At 42.2% G+C, this 26,098-nt stretch overlaps 1 protein-coding gene across 11 annotated transcripts; it reads left to right on the plus strand.

The window, feature by feature from the left end:
* Positions 1-20: 20 nt before the first annotated feature.
* On the plus strand, positions 21-26,049 carry FKBP15 (FK506 binding protein 15). 11 transcript variants are annotated; one of them, XM_004945776.5, is made up of 30 exons: positions 21-167; positions 1,083-1,192; positions 1,910-2,000; positions 2,600-2,669; positions 3,783-3,857; positions 4,937-5,035; positions 5,492-5,641; positions 6,628-6,696; positions 7,963-8,106; positions 8,551-8,696; positions 9,429-9,477; positions 10,183-10,302; positions 10,552-10,651; positions 11,322-11,425; positions 12,845-12,938; positions 13,917-14,026; positions 14,418-14,528; positions 15,202-15,296; positions 15,980-16,082; positions 17,832-17,864; positions 19,446-19,617; positions 20,109-20,245; positions 20,570-20,725; positions 21,304-21,456; positions 21,803-21,895; positions 22,189-22,299; positions 22,689-22,796; positions 22,982-23,748; positions 24,225-24,315; positions 24,765-26,049. In XM_004945776.5, exons 1-30 carry the CDS (start codon positions 115-117, stop codon positions 24,837-24,839), a joined length of 3,789 nt encoding a protein of 1,262 aa, XP_004945833.2. In that variant the 5' UTR covers positions 21-114; the 3' UTR covers positions 24,840-26,049. The 11 variants fall into 11 exon arrangements, with proteins under 11 accessions (XP_004945833.2, XP_004945835.2, XP_004945834.2 ...); XM_004945778.5 differs by having other exon boundaries at positions 11,325-11,425; XM_004945777.5 differs by having other exon boundaries at positions 1,913-2,000.
* The last annotated feature ends 49 nt before the right edge of the window (positions 26,050-26,098 follow it).

A 26,098-nucleotide genomic window follows, 5' to 3' on the forward strand; every position in this document is an offset into this window, starting at 1 on the left:
TCCTATAAGCCCCGCCCCCAGGCCTCCTTTCCTCCCGCCGTCTTCGTACGGCCGCAAAGCGCGCCACTGTGGGCTGAGGAGTTTACGACAGCGCGGGGCTGTGGGGCTGCCGGTATGTTCGGCGCGGCGGAGGAAGATGACGCCGATTTTCTGGCCCCCGCCACCGGGTGAGTGGCCGCTGGTTGCCCCCCCACCCCCCGCTGGAGAGCACGGCGGCCGGGCAGGCTGCAGCCGGCTGCCCTCCTGTGGGCCGGGCCCTGAGGTGTTCCGTGTGGGCCCCCTACTTGACACAGGGAGCTCGGGGCGGGCAGCCCTCCCCTCAGAACAGCGGAGCCGCTGAGCTCAGCAGTTTAAGCGTGCAGCGTGATTGTTGTTCCTTTCGTTGTGTAACTGCTTACTGCTCGGTGCTTCCCAGCCGTGCTACTAACTGCGTGTCCTTCCCGAGCAGATACCGCTCCCCTGTTGCTCCCCTTCTCAGCAAATGGCTGATTTCTGAAAGATCTCCGGGTCCTATCTCAGTGGTGCTGTCCTTGCAGACCCTGCCTCGCAGCTGGGCCGAGGTACTTCTGTCCCACTACCGGAGTAGAAAAGTTTAAATGGGCTTAAAGCGTTGAAGCTGTGAATGATGCGTCCTTCAGCAATAACAGACTTATCTCTAGCATTAAGCCTGCCCTTCTGGCAGGAGGGCTTTAAGCTTTGATGGAAGGATGTGTTTCCTCGAGATATTTAAAGAAGAAAAATCACAGTGCTAAATGATGGCTTCTCTGCTGTCACAAGTGCAGTGGTTAATAGGAGAGTAGTCTTATTCATTGCTTTAAAGTAGCCTCTTTTGGTGTTGCTTCAGGCCTTTTTTTGCTCCCTACGCTCACTTTTGAGGAAATGAAACATTGTGCTGCTCAGCCCTCTTTTTGTCTGCAAGTTCTGCTTTTTCAAAACTGGTTGTCTAATTAGTATAGAGCTGCTTAACAGACATTGCTTTATGCCTGAAATGGTAGTAAACGCTTTGTGTGTGGTGTGACTTTCAATTAGTTATCTATGAAGTCTGTCAAATAAAGTAAGTTTCTTCATTTTTTTCTTTCTAGTGCCAGATTGGCCTCTCTCTTTGGATTGGATCAAACAGTCTCAAGCCAGGGAAATGAATTCTTTCAATACACTGCACCAAAGCAGCCCAAGAAGGGTCAGACAGCGGTTGGTAAGTGAAGCTGATCACGTGTTAGGAGGAGCTTTGTAGCAGGTATCCTGGCTCAATGAGGGCTTTCGTGAGGAACAGCGGTGCAAATATTCACTTAGCTTTTCTTTGCTGATATTATCTCCCTCTAGTACTCTCTCTGCATCTGGGTTATTCTTGTGGTCTGTAGGGACTTTGGAATATTACTCTGTTCTGTAATCCTTTTCTGGAGTTAGAATCACAGAGTTATAGAATTGCAAAGGTTGGAAAAGACCTTAAAGATTCTGAGTCCAACCCCAACCTAACCGTACTACTCTAACTCTAACAACCCTCTGCTAAACCGTGTCCCTAAGCACCACATACAAATGGTTTTTAAACACATCCAGGGATGGTGACTCAACCATCTCCCTGGGGAGCCTATTCCAGTGCTTAACAACCCTTTCTGTAAAGAAGTGTTTCCTGATATCCAACCTAAACTTACCCTGGTGCAACTTGAGGCCATTTCCCCTCGTCCTGTCAGCAGTGAGAAGAGACCAACCCTGCTTGCGCCATAAGCACCTTTCAGATATTGGAAGAGAGCAATAAGGTCTCCCCTCAGCCTCCTTTTCCCCAGACTAAACAGCCTGAGTTCCTTCAGTCACTAAAGTTGTTTTGTTTTGGGGAAGGAATGTATCATGACCTTATCACTGGCCAGGAAATGTGGCAGTTCTGTGTCACCAAGTGCTGCTTTCTGCTCTCAAGCAGGTCAGGCAGCCCAGAAGGCACCCGCAGCCCCGGCAGCTTCAGGAGCACCATCAGTCTTCATGGCCACTGCAGTTCATGCTTATCGATAGTAAGTGCAGCAGTGGTTTTCTGCATTGTATTTTAGAGTCTGTATCTCTGGGGCCTGAAACTAGTCATAAGGGCAGATATTTTTGGATAAGTAGGAAGAGGCGTCTTATAGAGGTGCATCTGCATGCTGCAAGTCGATGCAAGTTTCTACTCAAAAAAAGGGGTCAGTTCAGGACTGCACAGTTGCCAAGAAAAAAGCAAGTTCTCAGTTTGTGCATTGCAGGGAGCTGCATGCTAGTGTGCTGACCTGACATCTGCACAGTTTGTGACCAGCTCTGTCAGAAGCTTATGTCTCATCTTCACTTGTGGAAAATTGAGGCATGAGCGTAGAATGACAACAGTGTAACTGTGTTTGCTGCAGCTGTCATGTGAACACTTGCTTGCTTTGCAACCATGCCACTTCCATTTCAAACTACAGAATGTATGTTCCTGTTATCTCTGGGTAAGCAAGGAAGTTGTAATTTCTTTAAGCTCAGAAGTGCTCGCAGGCATTTTGGTCATGAGGGAATGGACCTGAACTCTAAAGAGGAAAAGCAACAGCAGAGGGAAATATCTGAGGCAGGGGCAGTTCCACAGCTGAGTGTTTCACTTCTCTTCCAGTACAAATGGGCAATATTTGAAGCAAGGCAAGTATGGAGCAGCTGTAGTGGGGAGCCATGCTACTAAAGAGGTGAGAAGCACTTCACTATGATATTTTTTCATGCCGAGGATATGCTGGTATGAAGCAGTGTTTCTCTGAGCTGACTGGGGGTGCCTTTGTTCATGTTGAAGGTCGTCTTAGTTCCACTGCTGCTTATGCCTCTCTGCCTCCTTGGTTTACTTGCTCATTGACCTTGATGACATCTTTCTTTTCTGCAGTATGCAAATTTCTTTGCAAGATCTCTTCTCAATTGAGACTGAAATATTTTGTATTGTTTGGGGTGCTGCACCTTTTGTGATGTTTGTGGAACTGATGTCGTGATTTACATCAGGAAACATCATTGGAACCTCTTTGACAGCTGGATCACAAATCTATGTGTGTGAAAATCAGTACAGAGCACAAATTGGTGTAATAGTACAGAGATGTGCTCAAGTGCTGTTGGTTTGGTATCTCTCCTTTCCAGTCTTTCTTTCCCAAGTAGTCTAAGAACATGGAGCTCTCGTGTCCAGTAAGGTGATATATTTAAAGGATATTCTACATGCTCAGATCTATTTGTGTTGTTGGTTGTGGTGTGTTTCCTATCCCCTGATTGATATTGTCTCACTGAGTTACTTATGCTTTGACAAGAACAACAGCAAAAAAAGTGCTTTGTTAAACTACTTCCTGAGTGAAGAAGCCTTGCTCTAAGTGCAGAAAGTATTTTTTCTTACTAGATCACATCTCACAGTAAATGCCAATGTAGTGTTATCTCTGAATTCTTTAACGTTTGCAAAGCTCCTTCTAACTTAGTATTATTACTCAGTCTTTTACATTCCTGCACATCATGCATTATGAGCTTGAGAGGTTAGCGCACTTTTTTTTACACCATAACTGCAGAAAAATGTGGAATTAGTTGAGGCATCTTGCTTAGTGCACAAGGATTATTGTTGAACCATTTTGTCTGCTTGCATGTTTTCAAGTGTCCGTAATAGCTATTAGAAAATTATGTTAAGTATTTTTCCTGTGAAAAATGATGCTGCAAGGTGTGTTTTGTAATACTGTAGCGTTAGGCTCAGAATTAAGCACACTCAAATTGAAAATATTTTCAGTTTCTGTTGGCTTGTTTTTTTTCTTTTCCCCTGCACAATTCTTTATGGAATCCAGTACAGGATTCTCCTTTACATCAGTCAGCAGCAACAGATCACATCTGCAAGGATCCACCCAGGCTTTGTACTCACGGTAAGACTGGATTAGAAAAGCATCCGGTACGCTGCATTGTTTGGAATGAACCTCTGGTTGCTGTGACATGTTTTCTTAGATTATAGCCTTTGAGATCAAACACCTGACTGATGTAGCAAGAGATGGCACAGTGACAGGGAGTGCTGTTCTTCTAATTGTTACACAGGAGACTGTTAAATCTACCTTTTGCAGAGCCCTATGAACTCAGTACATTTAATAATGAAAGTACACCCGTAGGAGGCATTTTTTTTTACCTCTAGATCACAGATGTTTTTGAGTTATACAGTCCTAAAATGAATAGTAACAGAACAAAATTCCTCATGCTAATCATCTGTGGTTAAGTGACTCAGAAAATACGAATGAGCAAGCAGATGGAAGTGATGGCAAGGAAGTATTTCCGCTCTGAGTCTTGATACTCATTGTTTTTGTGATAAGAGCCACTTAAAACATTGTAAGCCCTAAAATGGGATCTCTCAGGAAGCTGTTTTCTGCTGATTTTATGGAAGTTGGGCGTTGTAATTTGCTGTTAGCTTGTTATTATTGTGACATGGAATTTCTTGGTTGATGACTAGAAATTCCACTCTGAAATAATAGAATTCCAATCCAAATGTCTTATCAGGATCCTAGCTTGGTGTCTAGTTCTATAAGCATGTTTTGAAAGATTAAAGGGTTATGTAGTGGAGAAACGTTTTATTTAGTATTAAGTACTGAGTGACTGTCTGGTTGCATGTGGAAGTGCTACTGTAATCAGCACTTGTGGAAAAAGAGAATCCTTACAAGTGGAAAATCTCAGTATAACAGAACCTAGCTTCAAAGAACCATCTTAAAAAAGTTGCAGTATCTATGAAGTACTGAATATTTGAAACATTTCTTCCATGATAATGAGTACAGTAATAAGAGCTAATTTCTTCATTCTGAAATTGGGTGGTAACTTGGCAGGATTCTTTCTCTACCTCTATTTAATTTCAGTAGCTCATATTTAAAGTTTCTGTTGGATACAGTGTGGTTTTTTAATTATTTTTATATTAATTGAATGCATCTTTTAACATATAACGTTAGGCTGATTTCCTTTCCCACAGGTCCAGTCCAACAATTACAGCACATTCTATGATGATCAAAGACAAAACTGGTCAATTATGTTTGAGTCAGAAAAGGCAGCAATGGATTTCAGTAAACAGGTAACTACTTACTCTGTGCAGGATATGACTTGCTGCTTGTTGTTTGAACAGCAGGCAGATTAGGATGCATCCCTTTGTTTCTGGAAGGTGAAAAAGTCTTACTTTTCAGTTGAAGTTCAGCTGTGAGTGTCTTCACGATTGTGACTGAGGCAGGTTTGCAAAGAGCTTGGCTGAGTTCTGTTTATTAAAGGCAGGGAGCCTGTTATTTCTGATGGTTTTTCTAATCAAGTTTCTGAGGTACTTTAAGACCAACAGCTCCAAGGGAGAAAAAGGTATTTTTTTCTTTATCTAGTAATGCAAAATTTAGCACAGGGAAACATGGAATGCCTCCTGAGTGTGTCTATAACCTGTGCGTGATCAGTACAGTAAGAAATGCATCAGATGTGTAAGGCAGTCATGATGAAACCTGCCACTCTGTTTTAATGGCCAAGATGCTGATGTGCCTTTCTTTTGCAGGTGTGTATTGCCAAATACAACAGCTCCCCAGTGCTTGATTCAGTCCTCTGCCAGGATCTCCTTCTTGGAGAAGGGCAGGGAGTTGAAGGAGGGGACTCTCTGGAGATTGCCTACACAGGTTGGCTGTTCCAGAACAATGGGATTGGACAGGTAAAGACATTTCTGCCTCCTAATAATCAATGGATGTGATAGTCCCTGGGAGAAACCTGCCACTTCTAGCATAGTACTGGTGCTTTAAAGATATGTTTTTAGTCATTTTTCTCACCTTTTGTGAGATTAAATGTATTACATGTAGAATAATAAGAGATTTCATTACTGATCAGAGGAAATGATTGAAATGCTTTTAAATTTCATAGGTACTCTGAACAAAGTGGTGACAAAGGCCAATGAAGCTAGCTATGCTCATTTTGAAAACAGCATGATGAAGTAGTAAGAAGAAATAAAACACATCTGCAAGTGTTAAATGGCTGAGATTGTTTACAAGCCAGCAGGATAGGACAAAGGTGTAGAGGACAGAAAAACAAAACAAAGGCAAAAGACTTGCTTTAGTATTCCAAAGTGTTATCTTTTAAAACACTTCACTTTTAACTATTACTATAATTCATAGCAAAGGGCTTTTTGCATTTGCATCTATCTGCAGTTGAGCCTTTTAGCTATTAAAAAAAAACAACTCTGTTTTTCATCTGTGGGGTAGTTTCTGTTTCTTTATCATGACATGCCTGTCAGAGACTGGCATGCTTCCCTCCATAAAGTCAATGATACACCTGGCAGAGCTTGCTTCTGATTTGTAGTTGTTCAGCTGCTCTTGTCTGAGTTTAATATAAAGTATCTAGGCAGTTGTTCTGTTTGTGCAGTGTTCTTGTTGGATCGATCCTGTCCTGACCATCAAGCTCAAAGCAGTTTTAAAGTCTGAGTCTCTAGCTATCATTCACTTCAAGAAATTGTGCTACACGGACTAGAAATTCTAGTTGTGATCTGTCTTATGTTAGTTTTAAATTAATTTTTGAAGAGAAGTAGGAGGTGAAATAGCATGTAAGAGGCTATAGGAGTTTATGAAATTTGTAAAGCAGTGTTGAGAATCTTGAAACAGTTGATATATCAATGTGATTTTGTATTTTTGCTTTTCAACTCTCCAGGTGTTTGACTCGAATGTTAACAAGGACAAGTTGTTGCGCCTAAAGCTGGGATCTGGAAAGGTCATCAAGGTAGAACTTCTGGCATTTCATTGTAATAAAACTATTGTCTTGAATCTTTCAATTACTGAAGACTTTGTTCAAGATTCATATATGCTCTTTCTTATATGTTTCATTTAGTGGGAAACGCTATAACAGTGGCTCATTTAACAAATCTGTATTTCCTTAATTTACGTGGTATGTCTAGGTCTCCTTCATAGTGACAATGGAAAGTTGTCCTATTTTGAAAGTAGGAAGCTTCCTATTCTGGAAGTGATTTAATCCATTACTTAGAAACAGGGTTTCTTGGCACCAAACAAGTAAATTAAGTCTGAGAACTTTGCATTCCTCTTCACAAATGTGCCATGGATGCAGAGGGTCAAATAACTCTGCTTTAACATCTGGAAGAAGGGCAGAGGAAGGTGAAGACAACTGGCAAGTAGTGGAATTGTCTAATAAAGGACAGTAGTACTGCCTAGAGCGTATTTTTTTCCCTCCCTCTAAATCAAACTGTGAGAGGGTACTAACTGTAATAGTATTTCAGTCCAGCTACTCTCTTATGTTTTTTGGTAAAGTCAGGCTGTGAATCAGAGATACTTTTGTTCAGGTCACTTCCATTATCTGAGTAATTCATGTTTGACCTTCTACAGGTTGTTCTTTGTTGAAGGTGCACTGTTTTTGTTGGTTTTTTTTATTGTGCATCTTGTTATTAATGTTGTCTGGCTGCAGTAGTCTTCCAATTAAGTGCTAATGTTGATTTGACAGTTTGCATTGTTCTAGCTTCTAAGTCTCCTAGATAGCAGCTGTTTTCTGTGAGCACTCTTTAAATTTAACCATAGCGATTAGGAAGTAATCTCTGAATGCCTCAGAATCCTGTTCTTTGTTTGAGTGTTTAGGGGGATTGATGCTCTATGCTCTGCAAGCTTACATACAAATGGAAAATTTCTGTATGCTGCATGCTGTTGTTTTCTCCTGTATAGTACTGTTATGATATGTAAAACTTGTCATAACTTCATGATGGAGATTACTGTATCTGTTTGATTTCATTATGAACATGATGGGATTTGCATCTTTATTCTTCATTTAATGCTGCAGTTTATAAAAGGCCATTGACTTGATGTAAGACGTGGTTTTAATGCTGCACACTAAAATTGAGCAAGACTTTACAAGAAGCTCTCTGTGCTTTGGAACCTTCTGTAACTGGTGCCTGGAGCAGTCTTGATGGGTGTATAATTAAAAGAAACTGTAATATCAATAATCAAGCTGTTTGCTTTCTCTTCTGGTGCCTGAATACCAAAGGGCTGGGAAGAAGGAATGATGGGGATGAAGAAAGGAGGACGACGCTATCTCATTATTCCTCCAGCCTGGGCCTATGGGACTCAGGGAGTGGCTGGCCGTGTCCCTCCAGACTCTACTTTAGTTTTTGAGGTGGAGGTTAGGCGGGTGAGTGTCTTCTCCCAAGTATTTATCTTGCAACTCCTTTGTTGCTGGATGGTACCATCTGTCTGCAGAAACCTGCTGTTTGCATGAGAACTGTAGCTCAGAAACAGTTATAAACAACATGTGTCAGGAAGATGCGTTTCTTTTAAAATTAAAATAAAACAATCCATTTAGGCTGTTTACTAAGCCATGTCTGTTGTAGCTGTTTTGGGATCACTTTGTCTTACCTGTGAGCTATTACAACTCCAAATAGAGAGGACTAGCAGGTTGTAAACACTCTGCTTCTCCAGTTCCAAATGATGAAATGTTCTCTTGTATGTTCCAAGTCGTATATGTTCTCACTTGAAGTGAACAAATTTGGTAAAGGAGTAGCCATCAGAAGTAAGCAAGTTGCTGAAAATCCTTTTTGGGAGCTCAAGATAATATTTTATTTATATATTTCTTAAGGTGAAGCTAGTGAAGGAAGGCTCTGGCTCAGATGGACAGAGTGTTAGTTCAAGGGATTCTCTTGCACCTTCGCCGGTACCTAATTCAGATGGCTTCTCTGCAGACTCTGTTTTATTGCCTCCATCTACAATACCTCCGAAGCCTGGGTAAGCAGAAGCACTGTTAAAACAACTTGCTGCATTAAAATATGGTAATTCTTATAAGCATCCTAGACAATGTTGTGCTAACACATCACATCAGTGTGTGGGAACGTAGGTGAATATTGCGGAATGGTTTCTTCTTGAATGCTGACTTTCAGGTTTAAAGTAATTGAAATGAGCACCCATGAAAGATATCTTTGCTCTACAACGTTTCTGAGATCTAGTGTTATTAAGCTGTATGGGTACTACTACAATAGCTTTCTCATATCTGGTGGCAGTATAGCTGTAAGTTGGCCTTGGGGCACAGCTAATTTCTTTAATTGCAAATTTTACACTGACGTTGCTTTCTTAAGTTAATCAAATGGGTTGACTGTCCTTAGGGAGTAGTTTTCAAGTTTAAGTGCTTGGATTTTTTTTTGACACAATAGATAACTTGTTAATAGACTTGGATACAACTGTTTGTACAAGCATGTGGCTCTTACGGGAAATGACAAAATCATTTTTCTGTAATCACCTGTTCCACAGCTGTGGAACTCCCTTATAATGAAATTCTGAAATCTACAAGTAATGTTGCAAAGAATCTTCCAAAAGTAAAGTAAGGGGAAGGAAATATATGAATTGTAAGAAAAAATTCTGTGGGTGATGTTGTACTTGACATTATTTAGAAAAGCACAATATTAGATTCTAAATTTCATTTTGATTAACCACAACCATTAACATGTCTATTTGGCTTTTCAGGGAGCCAGCTGTTCGGGCCAAGTCAAACTCAATCAGTGAACAGTTAGCAGTAAGTGCTGTTTTATTTTCTAACTAATTTGAAGCCTTATTTAGGGAAGCTTGGTTGTTTCCACCTTTATACTAAGTATTGCTGAAGATCAAGTGAACATCATGCAGGATACTTTCAGATATTCACCTTATTAACAACAGATGAGGGCCTTGTTTGTGAATGAGATAGCAAGACGTGAGGAATTGCAGTCCCAGTTCTGAGTTCTGCTTCCTGCTCTTGACTGCCAAGTTACTTTGCTCATGTGCATTCTAGTAAAACTAACTGTCTTCTCATATAAATGGACAAATTTAAAGTGTATAGCAAAGAGTAATTGGGACATTCTGCATGAGATCAAGATTTTGTGTGTATATCTGAGAATAGAAAAAGTTGCTGAGTGACTTCCTTAATTTGGAAAACCCATTCTTTACAGGAAAAAAGTGTTCCACATCACTTTTTTATTGCTGTGTTTTGTGCCAATTTTCTATGTAATGATAACAATGTGAGCCCAGAGGGAGAGTATAGAAAGTAAGAGAGATTAATACATCCATCATTTTGTCTCAAAAGTTAGTTTTTCAATCACTGGAAAAATTGAAAGAAGCAGGCTTATAGGTGAGTCTTAAGTTGCGAGTCAGTGACTTAGGCCTTTGGCAGGGTTAGACTTCTGTACTATCTGAAGACACAGGGCTGAGTGGCAGAGGAGGAGTAACTGCAAGTGTTTTCTTTCAGAATCCAGATGTAGCAAAGGCAAAGCTAATTTCTCGGATGGCTAAAATGGGTCAGCCCATGCTGCCTTTCCTTGCTGGGTCAGCAGGTAGTCAGCTTGACTCCAGTGACTCAGAAATAGAGGTATGTTAATGACTTATGTGAGATTTTGTTTTAATGCTTTCTGTGTGACTTGCTTAAAGTAGAGTTCATAGCAATAGCTCTCCCTTTCTGTAAGGAAGCACACTGTTTCTGTGGCAAAAAAAAATTCAGTAATTCCAGTATTCCTGAGTAGTTCAAATGGATTGGGTAACGGGTAGTGTCAAATAGACTTCAGTTCAAAATGTTAAGTAGCTCTTTGATGTTCATTTTAATATGTAGAAATGTTTTTAGGATCCAAATTCATTGAGAGGGGCAGCACAACCAGTGGTTTCATCTTCCATGAGATCGTCTCAGCCAGCTCATGCAGTACTGCCTACAGTGTCACCACAAGGTAATACACTGGTGAGGCTGTGTTGGGAACAGAGAAATTTCACTTTGCTGTGGGCTTCAAGTACCAGGGCTGTGAGTAGGAGATTGCTGTCAGGAACTGATGAGATGTACTGATCCAAAGCTCTGTAGATAGAATTCATAAAGCATGATACTGATGTCTTTAGAGTTCTTTTTTTTAATGATCTTGTGTACACATTACTACCTGAGGAAAAGCAGCTGTATCACAGAATAGTGTACGAGTTGGCCTTTCACCCTGTCATTTAATGTGCTGAAAATTCTGAAACATCTGAGATTTCTATGGCCTGCAAAGTCTGCTGGTTGAAAGTGTTGGAAACGGTAGCAAAGGGCATCAGAAAGCTGGCAGTTCAAGAGGCAGCCTGACCTGTTTTTCTATGATAGAGCAGTGAATGTCAGCTGAGCAGCCTTCAGAGTCCATCTAGGTAACATCTTGTGTTGGCTAAATTGAACTTGTGGTTAGAAGTGAAATTTCCATGAAAGATAATTCTTCTATCCCACTGTCAACTCTTTGACTGGATTTGATTTTCACAAGACTACAGACAGGCTTGTGTTAAATTTTTGGTCTTTTCAGTGATATTTATTTATTTTGCCTTAAAAAGATAAAATATCTCTAGCAGCTGTCTGATGTGTTGGATTTCTTTGTTCCCTTTCAGTAGCTCAAGCATCTGGTTCTGCACCTCCGGTATCTTCTGCTGCTTTAATACCTGCAACGATCCAGCCCCATTCAGTTCTGCCTGGAGGAGCACAGGGCTTTCAGGTACCAAACTCAAATTGAGGAGACTATTAGGACTTCTGTTCTTAATCAGAAGTCTTTGTCCTCTCTGTTGCTGGGAGCCAGAACTCTAACAGCATATAGAGCTGACAGGCTGCTTTCTGTGACTTTGGCATTCTGAGGTTTAAATAACATGCTTCCTAGTTTTTGATTAGAAAGGACTTCTTGGACTAAGAGTTAACAATCCCTTTTCAGTGTCAGCTTTTGTGGTGGATAAAACAAATTGCCACATACTTGCAGGGTAGGTGAAAACGAAGGTATTTTAGATTAGGCTTTCCTTGGTCATGGTTTGTTTTCCTAGGAAAGCTCATTTACCCATAAGTTTGTGGGTCACTTTTCATCCAGCGAAAGAATAACCCTTTTAAAAGGCTTGTAGTGCCACTGCTGTGCAGTGACATGACCTGCTCGCCAACAAGCTTCCTGGGTGTTCAACAAACATGCTAAAATGTATTGTTCACAACAGATGCTGAAGACTTGGAACAAAGCCATTGTACAAACAATTCTATGAACTAAAAAACCAAGTACACAGTTTTAGTTCTTTAACTATTTTCTGAAAGTTCTGGAAATCAAACAGTAGCCTATACCATGTGGAAGCACTGTTTATTTGTGAAGGATCCAGACAGAGAAAGTGTTTGATAATGAGTAAAAGCACTGTGAAGAAAGAAACTAATATGTTGCTTTGGTTCTGTGTTTTCTTCGTGTTGGAATTTAGGAAATTTTGGCAGGTAGCTGGGTTTAGAAGATGAAGTTCTCTGTTGAAAGATAGAAACTAGCAATTAAAGTGAAGTTTTCAAACCAATAGTTCCAAGTCACTGCAAGGATAAAAGTTGACCCTGATGTTTTGAATACTTAAAACTTGGAAGTTGTTGTGTGGATTGGTTGGGTTTTTTTGGACTGACGGTGTAATTTGATATTAGTGAAATACTCCTAGCATTTAACACATTAAGAGATTATTCTGTATAGCTGTTTCTGATGAGCCCTGAGCAGGTTCAGAAGGTGCAAGATAATTTCCTAGGAATATCCTCATGTTCAAGTTATTATGACTTCAAATGACTGTACGGAGTTCAGTCATTTGAAGTAAGACAACTCCCTGTAAGCTGCAGGGAGTTGTTCACGTGCTGATCTTTACCTCTATGAATGTAGGGTAACATACATTTGCTTAAGCTTCAGTGAAGAAGATAACTTACTAAACTGTAGTAACTCACACACATACATTTCTTTAAAGGCTTAGATATCTCTGTGCTATTTTTCCTAAAGCAAAAGCTGTTGTTTGTGTTTCTTTGACTTTCTGCTCTGTTTTTGTTTTCATTCTTTTCAAATATAATCTTGTTTTGGGATCTAAAAAGTCATGAAAACCATTTTAGTATGAGGGGAGAAAATAACCTGTTGATTTTGTTCTGCAAGCCATATCCAGGCATGCCATTTGCTTATCCCCAAGCTGCTACATCTGCTTCTCAGCTTCAGCCTGTAGGACAGATGTATCCTGCACCTTACCAAGGTATGTTTGGAAAGTACATGCTTTATGGAAGCTTTAAGTACCTGCAGCAAGCTGTTTTATAGCTGTGGTCTTGGATGGTGGTGGTAACATACTCATATTTACCCTGACTGTAATGTTGTGCTGTTTCAAATGTTCTTGTTTTTAATTACCAGAGAGAGGCAAATGTTTCCCAGTAAATATACATCTTTCTTTCTTTGCTTAAGGAGTGCAAAAGGGGAGGAAATCTGTAGGTGTGTTTCAAAGGGTTATGTATTATTAAAGGCATCTTGCAGCTGATACTTGCAGATGTGAATATAACCATATAAAAATGACAACTATCTTATTGTAAATATTTCTTAAGCTAGTGAAGCAATTTTAACAGCTATCCTATCAGCTAGGGGAAGAGTATAAGTATGTATAGGGACCTTTTCTGAGAGGGAGGAAATAGCTCAAAAATGGAATGCAACCTAAGAAGAGCAAATAGCATTTAATAATTAAAAAAAAAAAAAACCACATAATCCCTGTTGTAGATTTTGTGTGGATTTGAGTACAGCTGAGCCTTTTTTGGAGCATGGTTATTCAGTACAGGCTCAGAAACCAACTTTTTTTTCCCCATTGTTTGACCATACCATTCTGTGTGCTGTTCCAGTGTTCTGAGGGGTTCTTTCCTGTTTACCTTACTGCTCTCAAGCAGCTCAAGACTTTCATGTAGTCATAAACCTGCATATTCAATTCATTTGGAAAGTATGTAGACTATTTTTGAAAATATCTCAAAAAAAAAATAGTGTAGTTATGATGTTTATTATTTTGGGTGAGGGGGTTGAGGGTGAGGAAGGAAGTCTTGAGAGGAGGGAGGAAGGAGGAGGTGTGGAGGGGCGGTGGGGGGGGGAAGAGTGGCCATCCTCTCTAGCAGGTTGCAAACTGCTAAGCATTGCTTTTAATGTCTGTGTGCAGGCTCTTTGCCCTTGTGACTGTAGAACTCTCTCTTTTCCCTTCAAGCACCTGGGGACGTTACTTCCTTTTTGATGACAGAAGTTCGGCAGCATAACACTGAAATCCGACTGGCTGTTAGCAAAGTAGTAGATAAAATGGATCATCTGGCTGCCAAGGTAATGTATGACGTAGGCAGGATTGATAACAAAGTTACTACTGTTTACTCTCCAAATATAGTCTGTGGTGATGGCTCTTTGTAAATACCCGCATTAAGTTTGTAAACAGTATCCTAACTTACTGAGAATTACAATCTTGTCAGACCTTGAAATGGTAGCAGTTCAGCTACTATGGAAAAAGTTCATACTAGCTTTGGGGGAGGTGTGTTTACTTCCTCAAATATAATCTAAAGTGTTATGTTTGAAGTGCTTCACTGTACTTCAGGAGATGTCATAGTTTTTGTAGTAGCATGTGCTCTAGAGCTGGTCAGACAGAAAAGTTTTGTGAAATGGCAGATGGTTGACACTTACGTTCATCCATGAATTTATTTCATCTGGCTTGTTTCTACAGGTGGAGGAGCTGAAGAAACAAAACACTGGGAACAGCTCACTACTGCCTGGTATCTCATCTGTTACTATGGAAGCCTCTATGATCATGAGCAACATCCAGCGGATAATCCAGGTGATCATAGCCAGCCTTACTGGACTATTTCCATAAGGAACTGCAACCCACTGTGTTATTTCTAATAAAGATGGCTTTACTGGCTTGGCCTAAGTGTACATCCATCCATGTGCTCTATTTCTGTGTGGCCAAAACCAGCTGGCTAGGGAAAAGGATATGATCTACAGCCATTTCCGTCCCCATCGCACACCTGTTTTTCTGTGCACCCAGCAATTTCCTCTTCTGGGACTTTGGAAGCTAGAGTTGATATACTTGTATTTAGTAGTCCTTGACAGAGAACTCAAGTGAAAGAAACTTAGTTTCATTTTGAACTGGTTTGGACTTAATCCACAACAGCTTGCAGAAGGAAGGTTTGCAGAAGAAATACCATATTGTGTGCACCACCTACTCATAGCTATTTAGTTTTATGCTTTGTAGTTTTTTCTAGGCAGAAATTTTACTATCTCTTTACCCGTGGGTGAAAAAAAATCACCCATATGTATTGTTCTGAAGTACAACCATTATCCTGTTCCAGGATTCTTGCTGAATTTAGTATGGTGCTTTTGATGGCTTGTGATTCACCACAGAAGGTGATACACCTCAGTGCTATAAGTCATCTGTGCAGAACAAATACTTAAACTTCCTTGCAGCAGTACCTGAGTAGGGTGAATATTCATGCTGAACTGTTCTTTAGGAGAATGAGAGACTGAAGCAAGAGATATTTGAGAAGAGCAGTCGAATTGAGGAGCAGAATGAAAAGATCAGTGAGCTGATAGAGCGGAATCAGAGGTAAGGAGTGGAAGGTATACTGTGTCTGCACCTGCAGGCTTTCTATCTTACATTTGCTTAGATGTAACTAGGAGGTGTCCTATCTCTAGAATGGAGAGAAGTTCTGATTTATTTATTATTTTTTGTACTAAAATATTGGTATTTTTTTAATCCCCTTCTGTCTTCACAGGGCATATTTCCAAATGAGATCTTACAGTAAACATGAATATGTAAAAGGGAAAGATCTCATGCTACTTTCTTTGAGTATGCTTCCTCTGCTTCTGGAGGTTACTTTGCTTTTGCTAGCCTTTTAGTAAAGTGGAAGAAATCATACAGGAAGTGATGTTCCTAGTTCCAGTGAGTTCCAGTGTTGTGTTCCATTAAGTTTACAAAGGGGAATAACTTAGTCAAGGAAACAGCAGAAACCAGTGGTTGCCAGGCTATCAAAATTCTTGGCTGTGTGCTAGGAGTCCTAGAATAGTGGCAGAGAGGTAAAGCACATATCTGAACTGATGTATTCTGTGCTGAAGGCTGGGAACACCCATTCCACCCTGTGGAGGCACTTCTTAGTGCAGGACACGATACAGAATTGTCTGGGACTTCTCAGTAATGAAAGCTGATTTGAAATCCTTTGTCTATCTCATCACTTCTTGCTCCATTTTTGTATTTATATAAATGCATGTGCCGTCTTCCCCTGTTTACAGATATGTCGAACAAAGTAACTTGTTAATGGAGCAGAGGAACCACTCACTACAAACAACAAACGAAAACACACAGGCAAGAGTGTTGCATGCAGAACAGGAGAAGGTAAAACCATTCTGACAGCGTTGCAGAATCATAGGCCTATGGCTCCAGCCAGGACAGCTTAAGTCAGATCTCATACAGGACAACTGTAGTTTTCAATGTTTTGAAAAAGAAAAGTGAATGTTTTCATGGCTTTCAAGATGAAAGCAGCACAGAGTTCATAAATTCAGATTGTTATGCTGTCACAGTGTGAATACTCTAGTTTAACAGGGAAGTATCTCGTTGTTAACTTATAAATACATGCCCAACATGTTAAGGTGTTATGTGCCTCGCAGGGCCTGGCCTGGCTAAAAATGCACGTAGTTGTGCTGACAGTTTCAAAAGAGTTTTTTCTTTTTAATTGGCATAAAGATTGATTATAGCTATAAGAAAAACAGTTTCCTACTAGAGCTTCTGCATTGTTTGTGCTTGGTTTGCTTTTTTTTAACACCTCTTTTTTTAATAGCAATCAAGGGAGTTGTTTCTAGGATAATGTGTTGCCCTTTTATGAAGGGGACTACTGGAAGATAGCTTTCAAGCCAGTTAAATGCACTTATGCATGGCTTTTTATACTGTGAAGTGCACTCACAAATGCTCTAACCCTGGTAGGGCAGCTTTGAGATGTCTGATTGCATGGTGTCTTCTATGCTTTCTCAAGCACTGTCAGCTTAAATTACAGCACTCTCTTGCACCATTCTTCCCAGCTAAGTTATGTATCTCTGCAATCCAAATGTGCTAAGATAAATTCTTGCTCTGCGTGAGTACCATGTACTGGTGCACCAAAATTTGACAGAAGTAGCTGCTCTCTGAAGTATGCTAACAAGTGTTTCTGCAGGGTAAAGAATAAAGTAATGTGGCTGATACATGTGTGTCGGTATTAGCAGATGAAGGAGGGATGTATTTTGCATACCTATAACTGGAATTGTAAGAATATCTAACCAGGAATAGAGTGAGATGATAAATTCCTTTCTGTCAGTGAGCGCAACATCCTGCTTGCATGGGGGAGGGAGCATCTTCTGGAAGTACAAGAAATAAAAGGAAGTTTTCAGGCATCATCTGCAGTAGGACTCCACTTGATTGAGCAGCCACTACGTGGATGAAAGCGCTGTTACATAAATAGACCTCAAGCTGGACCAGATAAGCCATGACTGGCACCAGAGAAGCTTTTCCCTAGTTTTGATAGACTGCAGTCTGAAGTCTGGCATTCCTTCCTCTTCCTTTTATCTAATCTGCAGTTTCCCTTTATAGCCTTGATAAGAGGACCAGGGAAGAGAACTTTAAAACTGTTTTATCTGTTCTTAAAAACTGAGGTTTGTCCTTTGTTTCATGACAGAGACCAGGAATCTGTAGACAGGGTCCCTGAGAAGAGATGTTAGTACCTTGCTGCTTTGGGATTATAGATCTTTGGCCCTGGCAGAGCACATCGTAGCTTTCAATTAAGGCTTGTGTTTCATGACAATTGATAGTACCTGCACACTCCTGAGGGCAATGAAACGGTAGTTTTGTGTAGGACCTGGTGATGACCAGCCTGATACCTGCTCCACTGTAATTCATGTGGTATGCAGTGTATTTGTGTGAGGATCCCTTCAGGTTCTGTTCTTTTAACTCACTTCCATCTAAGCTTTTACAGTTCTTGAATAATTTAAAGGTTTCTCTGGCATATCTCAGGCTCCAGTAATAAAGCACTAGCTGTTCTGATGATGATGAATGCCTCTGCCTTTCAAGTTGTGTTCTTAACTCTCCCTGTTTCCTGTCGCTGCTTTTTCTTCCCAGCACATGCTGCCAGTGGATCGGGGCTGGGACCAGGTGAGGCAGTGTGTCTGCTGACTGTGTAGATGACAGATAATTGTGTCCTAGGTGCTGCTAGTCCAGTTTCCTCTTGAAGGTAGTTAGGAGTTGGTTGACAAGAAAAGAACTGCCTCAGATCTTGAATTAGCACAGTTCTTCCACTCAGAGGAGGGGTTTTATAACTAACAGCAGTGTAGCTGTTGGCTGCCTCCTCCTTGGGGAGCCCTTTCCACAAACTTCACCACAGTGCTGCTCATTTCACCTCCTTCACAGGAGAAATAGCTGTGATCATATAATTGTAAGATCAGGTATGGATCATGTGAGATTCTTGGTACCTGGAGGCTGATGCTGAGCTACTACAGGCATGAAATGCTCACTGTGGAGTCTTCAATCTAATAACAGTTCCTGGCTTAGGATTTCCTCTTTACTTTCCTTAAGGGCACGCATAGGTAACAGGAAGTGTTAAAATAGAACTCCATGGTATATCTAAAGGTTATTTTAAGCATGCTAGGAGTCTGTATCGTGAACAGTAATGAGATGGTTATGGAAGCATCAGAAGAAAACAGATCTGGTTTTAGTCAGTCTCTATCAACATGGTTCTTAAAAACTAATAGTGTAGAATCCCAGCCCTCAGAGTCAGCATGTATCATCCTTGCCATGACTGGAAAGATTTTGCACACAGCTCTTCTCTGCTAGAAGGTGTTGGTCACAGTCTTTATTTCCTTCATGGAGATAACCCTGAGAGGAGCTTCAGAAGGACTTACCACCTACAGCAACGTGAAAGCCTGTTAGGAATCCAAATGCAGGCAGAGATGTATGAGCTGTTTAGGTGTTCCTTGCAGCAAATGAGATTTTCTGATGGGTGTAGTTCTGCCTCTGCAGATGGTCCTCTGAATCTTGTGACTTACACAGCAAAACTGGAAACACTCCTTTGTGTCTTTGTCTTGGTGATTTGAGCCTCTCCAAATGTGTTGCTTAGAAGTTGTCTAGCGAGCTGTCTCAGAACCAGGTTTTATGCAAGTTGCTGGCTTTGAGCAATGCTAAATCTAAACAGATTAACAAGTTATTTTGGAGCACAGTTCTCAGAGTGGCAGCCCTACCCATGCAACTACCTCAAGGTGACTATGCACCACGTGCTTGTGAGGGATTGTGTTTATTTTACTATAATAAGCCTATGTTACATGTGGTTTTTCAGTGATTTGTAAGCTTATTGAGAATAATTAGGTCTTAGAGTCCAGGCTTTAACTTGAGTAGACAGTGGCATAGCATGAAAACTCAGTACCAGTGCTGATAGCTCTGTTCAAGCCTTAAAAATGTGTTTAAACTATTTAGGGTAAAAAAAAAAAAAAAAAGCTGGCTGAGTTAAGCAATATAATGAGGTTGCTGGTGGCCTTGTGCACCTTTCCAGTCAGTGTGGAGACGGTAACATGGCAAAAGTTGATTAGTACCTCTTCGTTTAGGGGGTGCCTGCTAGGTGCTGGATCCCTGACGAGGTCTCCACAGCCTTATTGTTCTTCCTGTGAGCACAGTTCTGGCACCTCCTCACATTCGCTTATCCTGCAATTTCTTCCCCCTTTTCCCTGCTGTTTTGTGCTACAGGCCAAAGTTGCAGAGGAGTTGGCATCTGCCACAGCACAGGTGTCCCAACTGCAGCTGGAGCTGACTGCACACCAGAAGAAGGAAATGGATCTGCGGAAACAGCTCTCTGCTGCCCTGCAGGAGGCAGAGCGACATGAGACACAGCTCAACAAAATGCAAGCGCAGTTAGCAGGTGAAACTTAGCTTGTTCCATGAGAGCTCCTTTATGGCATTCTTTTTCCTCTTCTGTAAGTCAAATTTTTCCTCTGTTCTGGGGTATTTATTCCTGCTTTCCCCAGGATCAGTCACAGGGGTATCAAAGGATAGAGACATGCCAAAATGTCTGAAGGGCACATGCATCTTTGCCACTACTAATAGGACAGTAGGCTGAACTGAGGAGCAAAGTCACTCTGTCACAAGGGTGCCTTCTGTAGAAGTAAACTCTTGGCCTTGCTGTCTAGCATGCCATAGAGGATCTAGATTTCCTATTGGTTAAGAAGTTTAGATCAAGACTGAGGTTTTTAAGTACTCCCACTTCACAGAAGCAGCTTTTTGATACATCTTTGTTCCTATTGCAGATGCAGACTGTGTCTGTGTAGTTGTGCAAAAAGCACTGTTCCTTTCTGTCAGCCTTTAATTTGAATTATGTAGTGCTGAAACCCACAGGAAAATGTATTTCTGCAGAGCTCCAGGAAGCCTCTGAGGACACCCAAACTAGATTCAAAGCTGAGAAGCAGAGCCGTAAACACTTGGATATGAAGATTTCAGCATTGGAAGAAGAATTAACAGACCTAAAAGTAGAAAAGGAGACTCTTGAAAAGGTATGTTTGGTGCTAGCATTGCAGAGAAATGCAGGATTTCAGCTGTTTGCTAGAAATTTTTGCTCAATGATGTTGCTTGTAAGCAAGCACATCAAGTGAATCTTGACTCTCTGCAGGCAAGAATCCCTATGCTGGTGCATATCTTGTGCTTAGACATTTATTTTTTTTCTCCAGTCTTTGTACTATGCTAACCTTCCTACCTATTAGATAAATCTGTTTTGTTTTGAAATAAGATCATCTCCTCAAGTAAGCTCTTGTAGCAAGAAGAAAAGAAGCTACTTTGGTGCAGTCTGGCCTGTGCTTAAGTTCTGTTCTGTATTGCAGAATCTTGCTGAGAGGAAGAAGAAATCCCTCTCAGAGAGAGCTCAAGCAGAGGAAGAGATGGAAGAAATACGCAGATCGTATCAGCAGGAGTTGGACAAACTTCGACAGTTGCTGAAAAAGGCAAGGACTTCAACTGACCAGGCAGCAGCAGAGCAGGTAAGGAGCCATGGGAGCTTCCCCAGCTGTTGTCTAGAAAACTTGTAGTGACCCACAGGTAGGAAATAGTCATTAAAAACTGTTTGGGTCACGAAAATGAAAACATCAGCCACTTGCTCTTAGGGTTAATTTTAACACAGAGTTCACTTCTTTGTCTTTCTAAAATATATGCTGGTGTTTGTCACTGCTTTTGGACTCCAAGATTTGTACTCCAGAGTTTTGATGCAGACTGGCATGCAGCATCACATTTAGACTGTCTTAAAGGTGTGAGAGAGGCATTACCTTGAACTTATTTTCCAGTAGAAAGATAGATATGTGGCTGCTGATGGGTGAACACCTGTGTGGAAAAATGCCAGGAGATCACAAGTCTGGGCCAACCTGTGGGGTTGTGGTTGCACCTGAACTCTGAGGTGTGGGCAGGAGCTGAGGGCTGCTATCTGCATGTAGGTAGTCCAGTCTAGGGCAGGTGATGCTGCTTTCCCATGATTTGTCTGGGTCCCAAGCTTTCAGCAAGTTGTTACACAGATTCAGATCAAGTGCATGTTTGTTTCTGATGATCTTTCTTACATGGTGGGCAGCTATCACTCATCCAGGCAGAGCTGGAATCCCAGTGGGAAGCCAAATGTGAACGGACGCTGGCCTCTGCCAAGGAGCAGCATGTTAGGCAGTACCAGGAAGTGTGTGAGCAGAGAGACTCCCTGCAGCAGCAGGTGTCCCAGCTGGAAGAGAAGGTAAAGGACTGTTCCTCGTTGCTGAAATATAATTCCAAATAATCGATGACTGTAACCAAGTCCTCTGCTCCCTGATTGTGGTTTGACTTTTAACCTCTTGGCTGTCTGAGGAATTTGACCTAGTCCACAAGGTGTTGTGTATATCTCTTACACTGGCTTTGTGGGCTAGTAAACTTGCTGTTGCAGCTTCTGAGTGAGCTAGAGCCAAAATGATATATAGGTTAAAGCAACAGCCATAATCTCTATACGGTTCTATCTCAGTGACTGTTTTTGAGCAGAAATAGTTTTGAGCTGGATGACATCGAACAGGGTTGTAAACTGATGGACTCTAGTCCTTGTCTTTCAGCTTGTAGCTCTGAAACAACTGAAAAAAGCAGAGGAACAAAAATTGTCCGAGCTTCAGCAACATCTGGAACAACTGGAACCTATCAAAGAGAAGGTAAGGAGGATAACATAGCAGCTGAATACAAACTGGAGTGCAGTAATGGTTAGCCTCAGGCCACCTATGTCCAGAACAACAAGAACATGAGTTCAGGAATGTGAAGGGAAGGAAGAATCATGTTGCTTTAGCAACTTCAGGCTCGGTGATGAGGCCTGGTCCTTGCCTTGCGTGTCAACTGACAATCTGTCCTTCACTTAAAAACATTAAAAAAAAAAAAAACAACAGCATTTCAAACTGAGTTCCACAAATAAGCACTACAATTGTTTTAACTTTTAGTTTTTCTTTGGCAGTATTCAGCCTTGCAGTCTGAAACAGTGATACTGAAGGCTCGCTATGAAGAATGTATCCAAAAGCTGGAAAAGAATCAGGACAGATCTTCACCTGTGAACTTCACAGAAGAAGTGAGCTTGAATAGCCAATGTTTCTCCTCACCATTTTCCTTTGGATTTATTTTCTCTATGAAAGCTCTATGGTTTTGGTAATAGGACCTGTTGAGGAGCAAAGGAAGCTTAGACTTAAAAGTTGAAAGCATAGCAGTGTTTCTGCCTTGGATTTGTACAGCCTGCCTCAGTTCTGGAGGAATGGGTTTGGTGTTTATAATAGTTCTGAATTAAAATGACATGATGTGTTCTACTTCGTTATCAGAATTCTTGATTTGAAAAGCAGTAAGTTCTTTGAGTCAGCATGTTTGTTTGGATTTATTGCTCCTTTGCACAGGGCAGTACTTTATCTTTTGTCCCGTGCTTCAGATGTTAATGAATTGTCTGCTTCCTGTCTTGCTCTTTTCCAGGTAAAGAAGATAATGAATGGGGTGTTTCAGTCTCTTCGGGGTGAATTTGAGCTGGAGGAGACATACAGTGGCAGGATGGTTCTAGGTGTTGTCATGAACACTATCAAGGTACAGTAGTAGAGATAGTAATAAACGCGAGAGATTAAGGCTTGTGCTGAAACAAAGTGTAGGGAGTATGGAATAACTGTGAAGCAGAAATGTACTGTGGGTAGCAAAGCAGCCTAATAGTGGGACAACATAAAGATCTGTGATGGTTTGTTTAGGATGTAACCTACATTCTCTCTATTTCTTAGACTGTGACACTGCAGCTACTCAGCAAGCAGCAGGAGAGACCAGAGCATGACAGTAAAAAGGAGGAAGACTGTGGAGTGGGGAGACCAGAGGGATTGCCTGGAGCAAAGACAGACCAGGAAGAGCTCATGCAGCACAGCCCTGCCCAGGGTGCTGTGTGCTCTGCTGATCCCAGCGAAGTGAGCACAGACTCCATGTTGTCTGGCCACAAAGGTGAATCTGCACCTCCTGCTGCCGAGGCCAGAATGCCTGAGGAGGAGCAGGCACCACAGAGCAGTGGAGTGCTGGAAGAGGAGGAGGTCCAGCAGGAATCTCTCTCTTCTGGAGCTGAGTGCTGCTTGAATGGTGATAAGGGGCCTGAGCTTGCAGAACAGGCCGTTACCAGGGTGGATGAGGATTTTGTTCTGACTGAGCAAAAGCAGGAGAGCAGCCCCATAAGGAAAACAGAGTCTGAACACAGTCCTTTCGGAGTGTCTTTGCAGGCAGAAGTTGCAGATCCTTCTTTTCTAGAAACCAAGCCAGAAGAAGTGGATGTGGCTGTGCTTGCAGACAAACCAGTGGCAGAGCAGGAGGCAGAGGAGCCTGTGGGAGGCTTGGAGCCTCCTCCCTTAAGTAGTGAGGGAGAAAACTGCACAGACCCATCAGATGGAGCTGGTTCTGACCAGGAGCCTGCTTCAGTATCCAACACAGAAGAGAAGAGCTCACCTACCACCAGAGAAGTCCCACAACAGCAGGAACTGGGCTCCAGCCCCAGCCAAAAAGGTTCCAGGTAAGATGTAAGTGCAGGGGTAATGGCAGTCCCATCTTCCTGCTGATGGGCTGGCACAGCAGCATGCACCAGTGGCTCGTACAGCTGTGCTATAGCACAGGACAACGTGTAGGGTTGAGGAGTCATCTGGTGCTGGTCTTGGATGTAGAGACAGCCTCTGGCAGAGTTCAGGTTGTCCAGGGCACACTGCTGGGAGGCAGTTGCTCAGATCTGGGTGGAGATGGTGGTGTTGGTGTCTGTTGTGAATGGTTCCCAGCTGAGCCTGGAGAGGAATGTGCAGTTCCTCTGGGATCTGTTTCTGGTGGCTGCCACGTCCCATCACTGAACTGTTCTGCACTGGTGAGTGCTCTGTGCCTTAAAACATGAAGCAGAGTTGGTCTGGGTGGTGAGACTTTGTTCTCATGCTTAATAAAGCACATAAAAGGAAACCAAGAGCCCATATTCTGCAAGTGAACTGCTTGTTCTTTATCTTCCAGCCTCTTTGAGGATGATGACTTCTTCAAAACAGCATCTCTTAAATCACCAAAGCCTCGAGTTCCCTCTGAAGAGGAGGATGAGGAGGAAGTGGTATGTGTTTCTTTCCACCCCCAATGAACTTACTCAGGTGTTAACCTGCAGTTTATCTGTGGGGGCTGACTGGTCCCTGCTGGCTGAGCTTGGAGCTTCCCCAGACATTCTCTGTATCAATTCAGCTTCTGGGTTTGTATCTCACTGCACTTGGAGGTGTTGCACAGGCTGAAATGGTGACGACAGACTCCTGCTTACATGGCATTAGGAAAAGGTCTGGGTTAAATGAAGGGGGCTTGCTTTCCTACTCCCTCCTATCTCTTCAGCTGTAAGCATCTCTCTTGGAAGATTAAGCCATCATATGATAAACGTAAAAACATCAATAATGATGCTGCTTGTTTATCATCTCCTGTAAGCTGATGGAGATTTCCGAGCCAGAGCTGTGTGGCAGTTACTGAATGCTGGGAAGCTGGTAAGGCTGACAGGTTTCTCTCTGCTTTCATTTCCAGAGCATGAAGGGTCGCCCCCCTCCAGCTCCACTCTTTGGTGACGATGATGATGATGATCTGGACTGGCTGGGATGAAGAACTGCCTGCTGAGCCTGTGAGCCCCCTCCTGTGGGCACGGCCACTCCCTGCGCACTTAGCACTTAATGAGCTGCATCTGTGGGACAGCTGTGAACAACCAAGGACTCCTCAGGCTCTTCTACTGCAGACTGACAGTGCCTGAGAGCAGAAGTCTCTCTTTGCACTCTTGGGCGCTCAGACCCATCGTTCTGACCTGGCAGACATGCACAGAGGTTGGGATGAGCTGAAGGAACCAACCGGTCTCACTGCATGTTCGTATTGCTGTCCTACTTCTGTTGACCCATTGATTGATTAATCTGAAACTTTATGCAAATTTGAACTACATAAAGTGCTTCAGAGGAACAAATCTGGCAGGACTCTGCAATAGGTAACTACTTTTATAGAAGTCAGGCTAAAAGGCTTTCCCCAGTGAAGATCTCTTGGAAATAATTCTGTCTGCTGCAGCCAGCCCAGCCTCTCTCCTGTGCCTTTTTCTCTGCTGCTGTGATGAACACAGTACGAGTTAATGGGGCGGTGGCTGGGTGTGCTGTGATACAGCCTCAGCTGAGCTCTGCTGGGAGCCAGGCTGTGTGGTTCAGCTGCTGTCTGAGTGGAGTGAGGGAGGAGGGCAATGAGGAGAGGCAGCTGTGCAGATTGGTTGGATTTCTCGTGGCACTTCTATTTCTCACTGCACTTAAAGCAAGTTAGAAGTAGGAACAATACATAGTGTCATTAAAAGAAGTAACACGCATATCCCTGTTCCATTAATAAGATGGAAGTTACTAAGGATAATTCCAACAGTTAGCTTCCACTGAATTGAGCCTGTGCCATCTTTTCTGGGGGGGAAAAAGAAGTGTCTGTGTGCAGCCATCTGTCAGCTCCCTGCCTGGCCAATGCTCTGTGTGGCAAAGGGCCAAACACAGCTGAGACTGTGAGGAGACCGAAGTCTGTGGTGCTGTCACAGGGTGAGTGTGGCTGGGGTTTCCTAACAGCTGCTCTGGAAATCAAAGAACTGAATAATATCTCAGTGCTGAAGGTTGATGGTGTGTGGAAACCCTGCCCTTGTGTGGGTCTGAGTGCACAAACACTGCTGTGGCTCCGGCCTCCCTCCTGCAGCAGTGCCCTGTGCGGGTTGCAACTAACACATTCCACTCCTTGTTTCCTGTTACAGGTAGCCTGAAGGACTTGCATTTCATTTCTTGATAAATAAAGTGCAATTAAACCTGTATTTTCTACTTGTGGTGGCTTTACTATAGTTCAATTGCGTGCACTTAAAA

Source organism: Gallus gallus, chromosome 17 (genome assembly GCF_016699485.2).
Source record: "Gallus gallus isolate bGalGal1 chromosome 17, bGalGal1.mat.broiler.GRCg7b, whole genome shotgun sequence".
Lineage (NCBI taxonomy): Eukaryota > Metazoa > Chordata > Aves > Galliformes > Phasianidae > Gallus > Gallus gallus.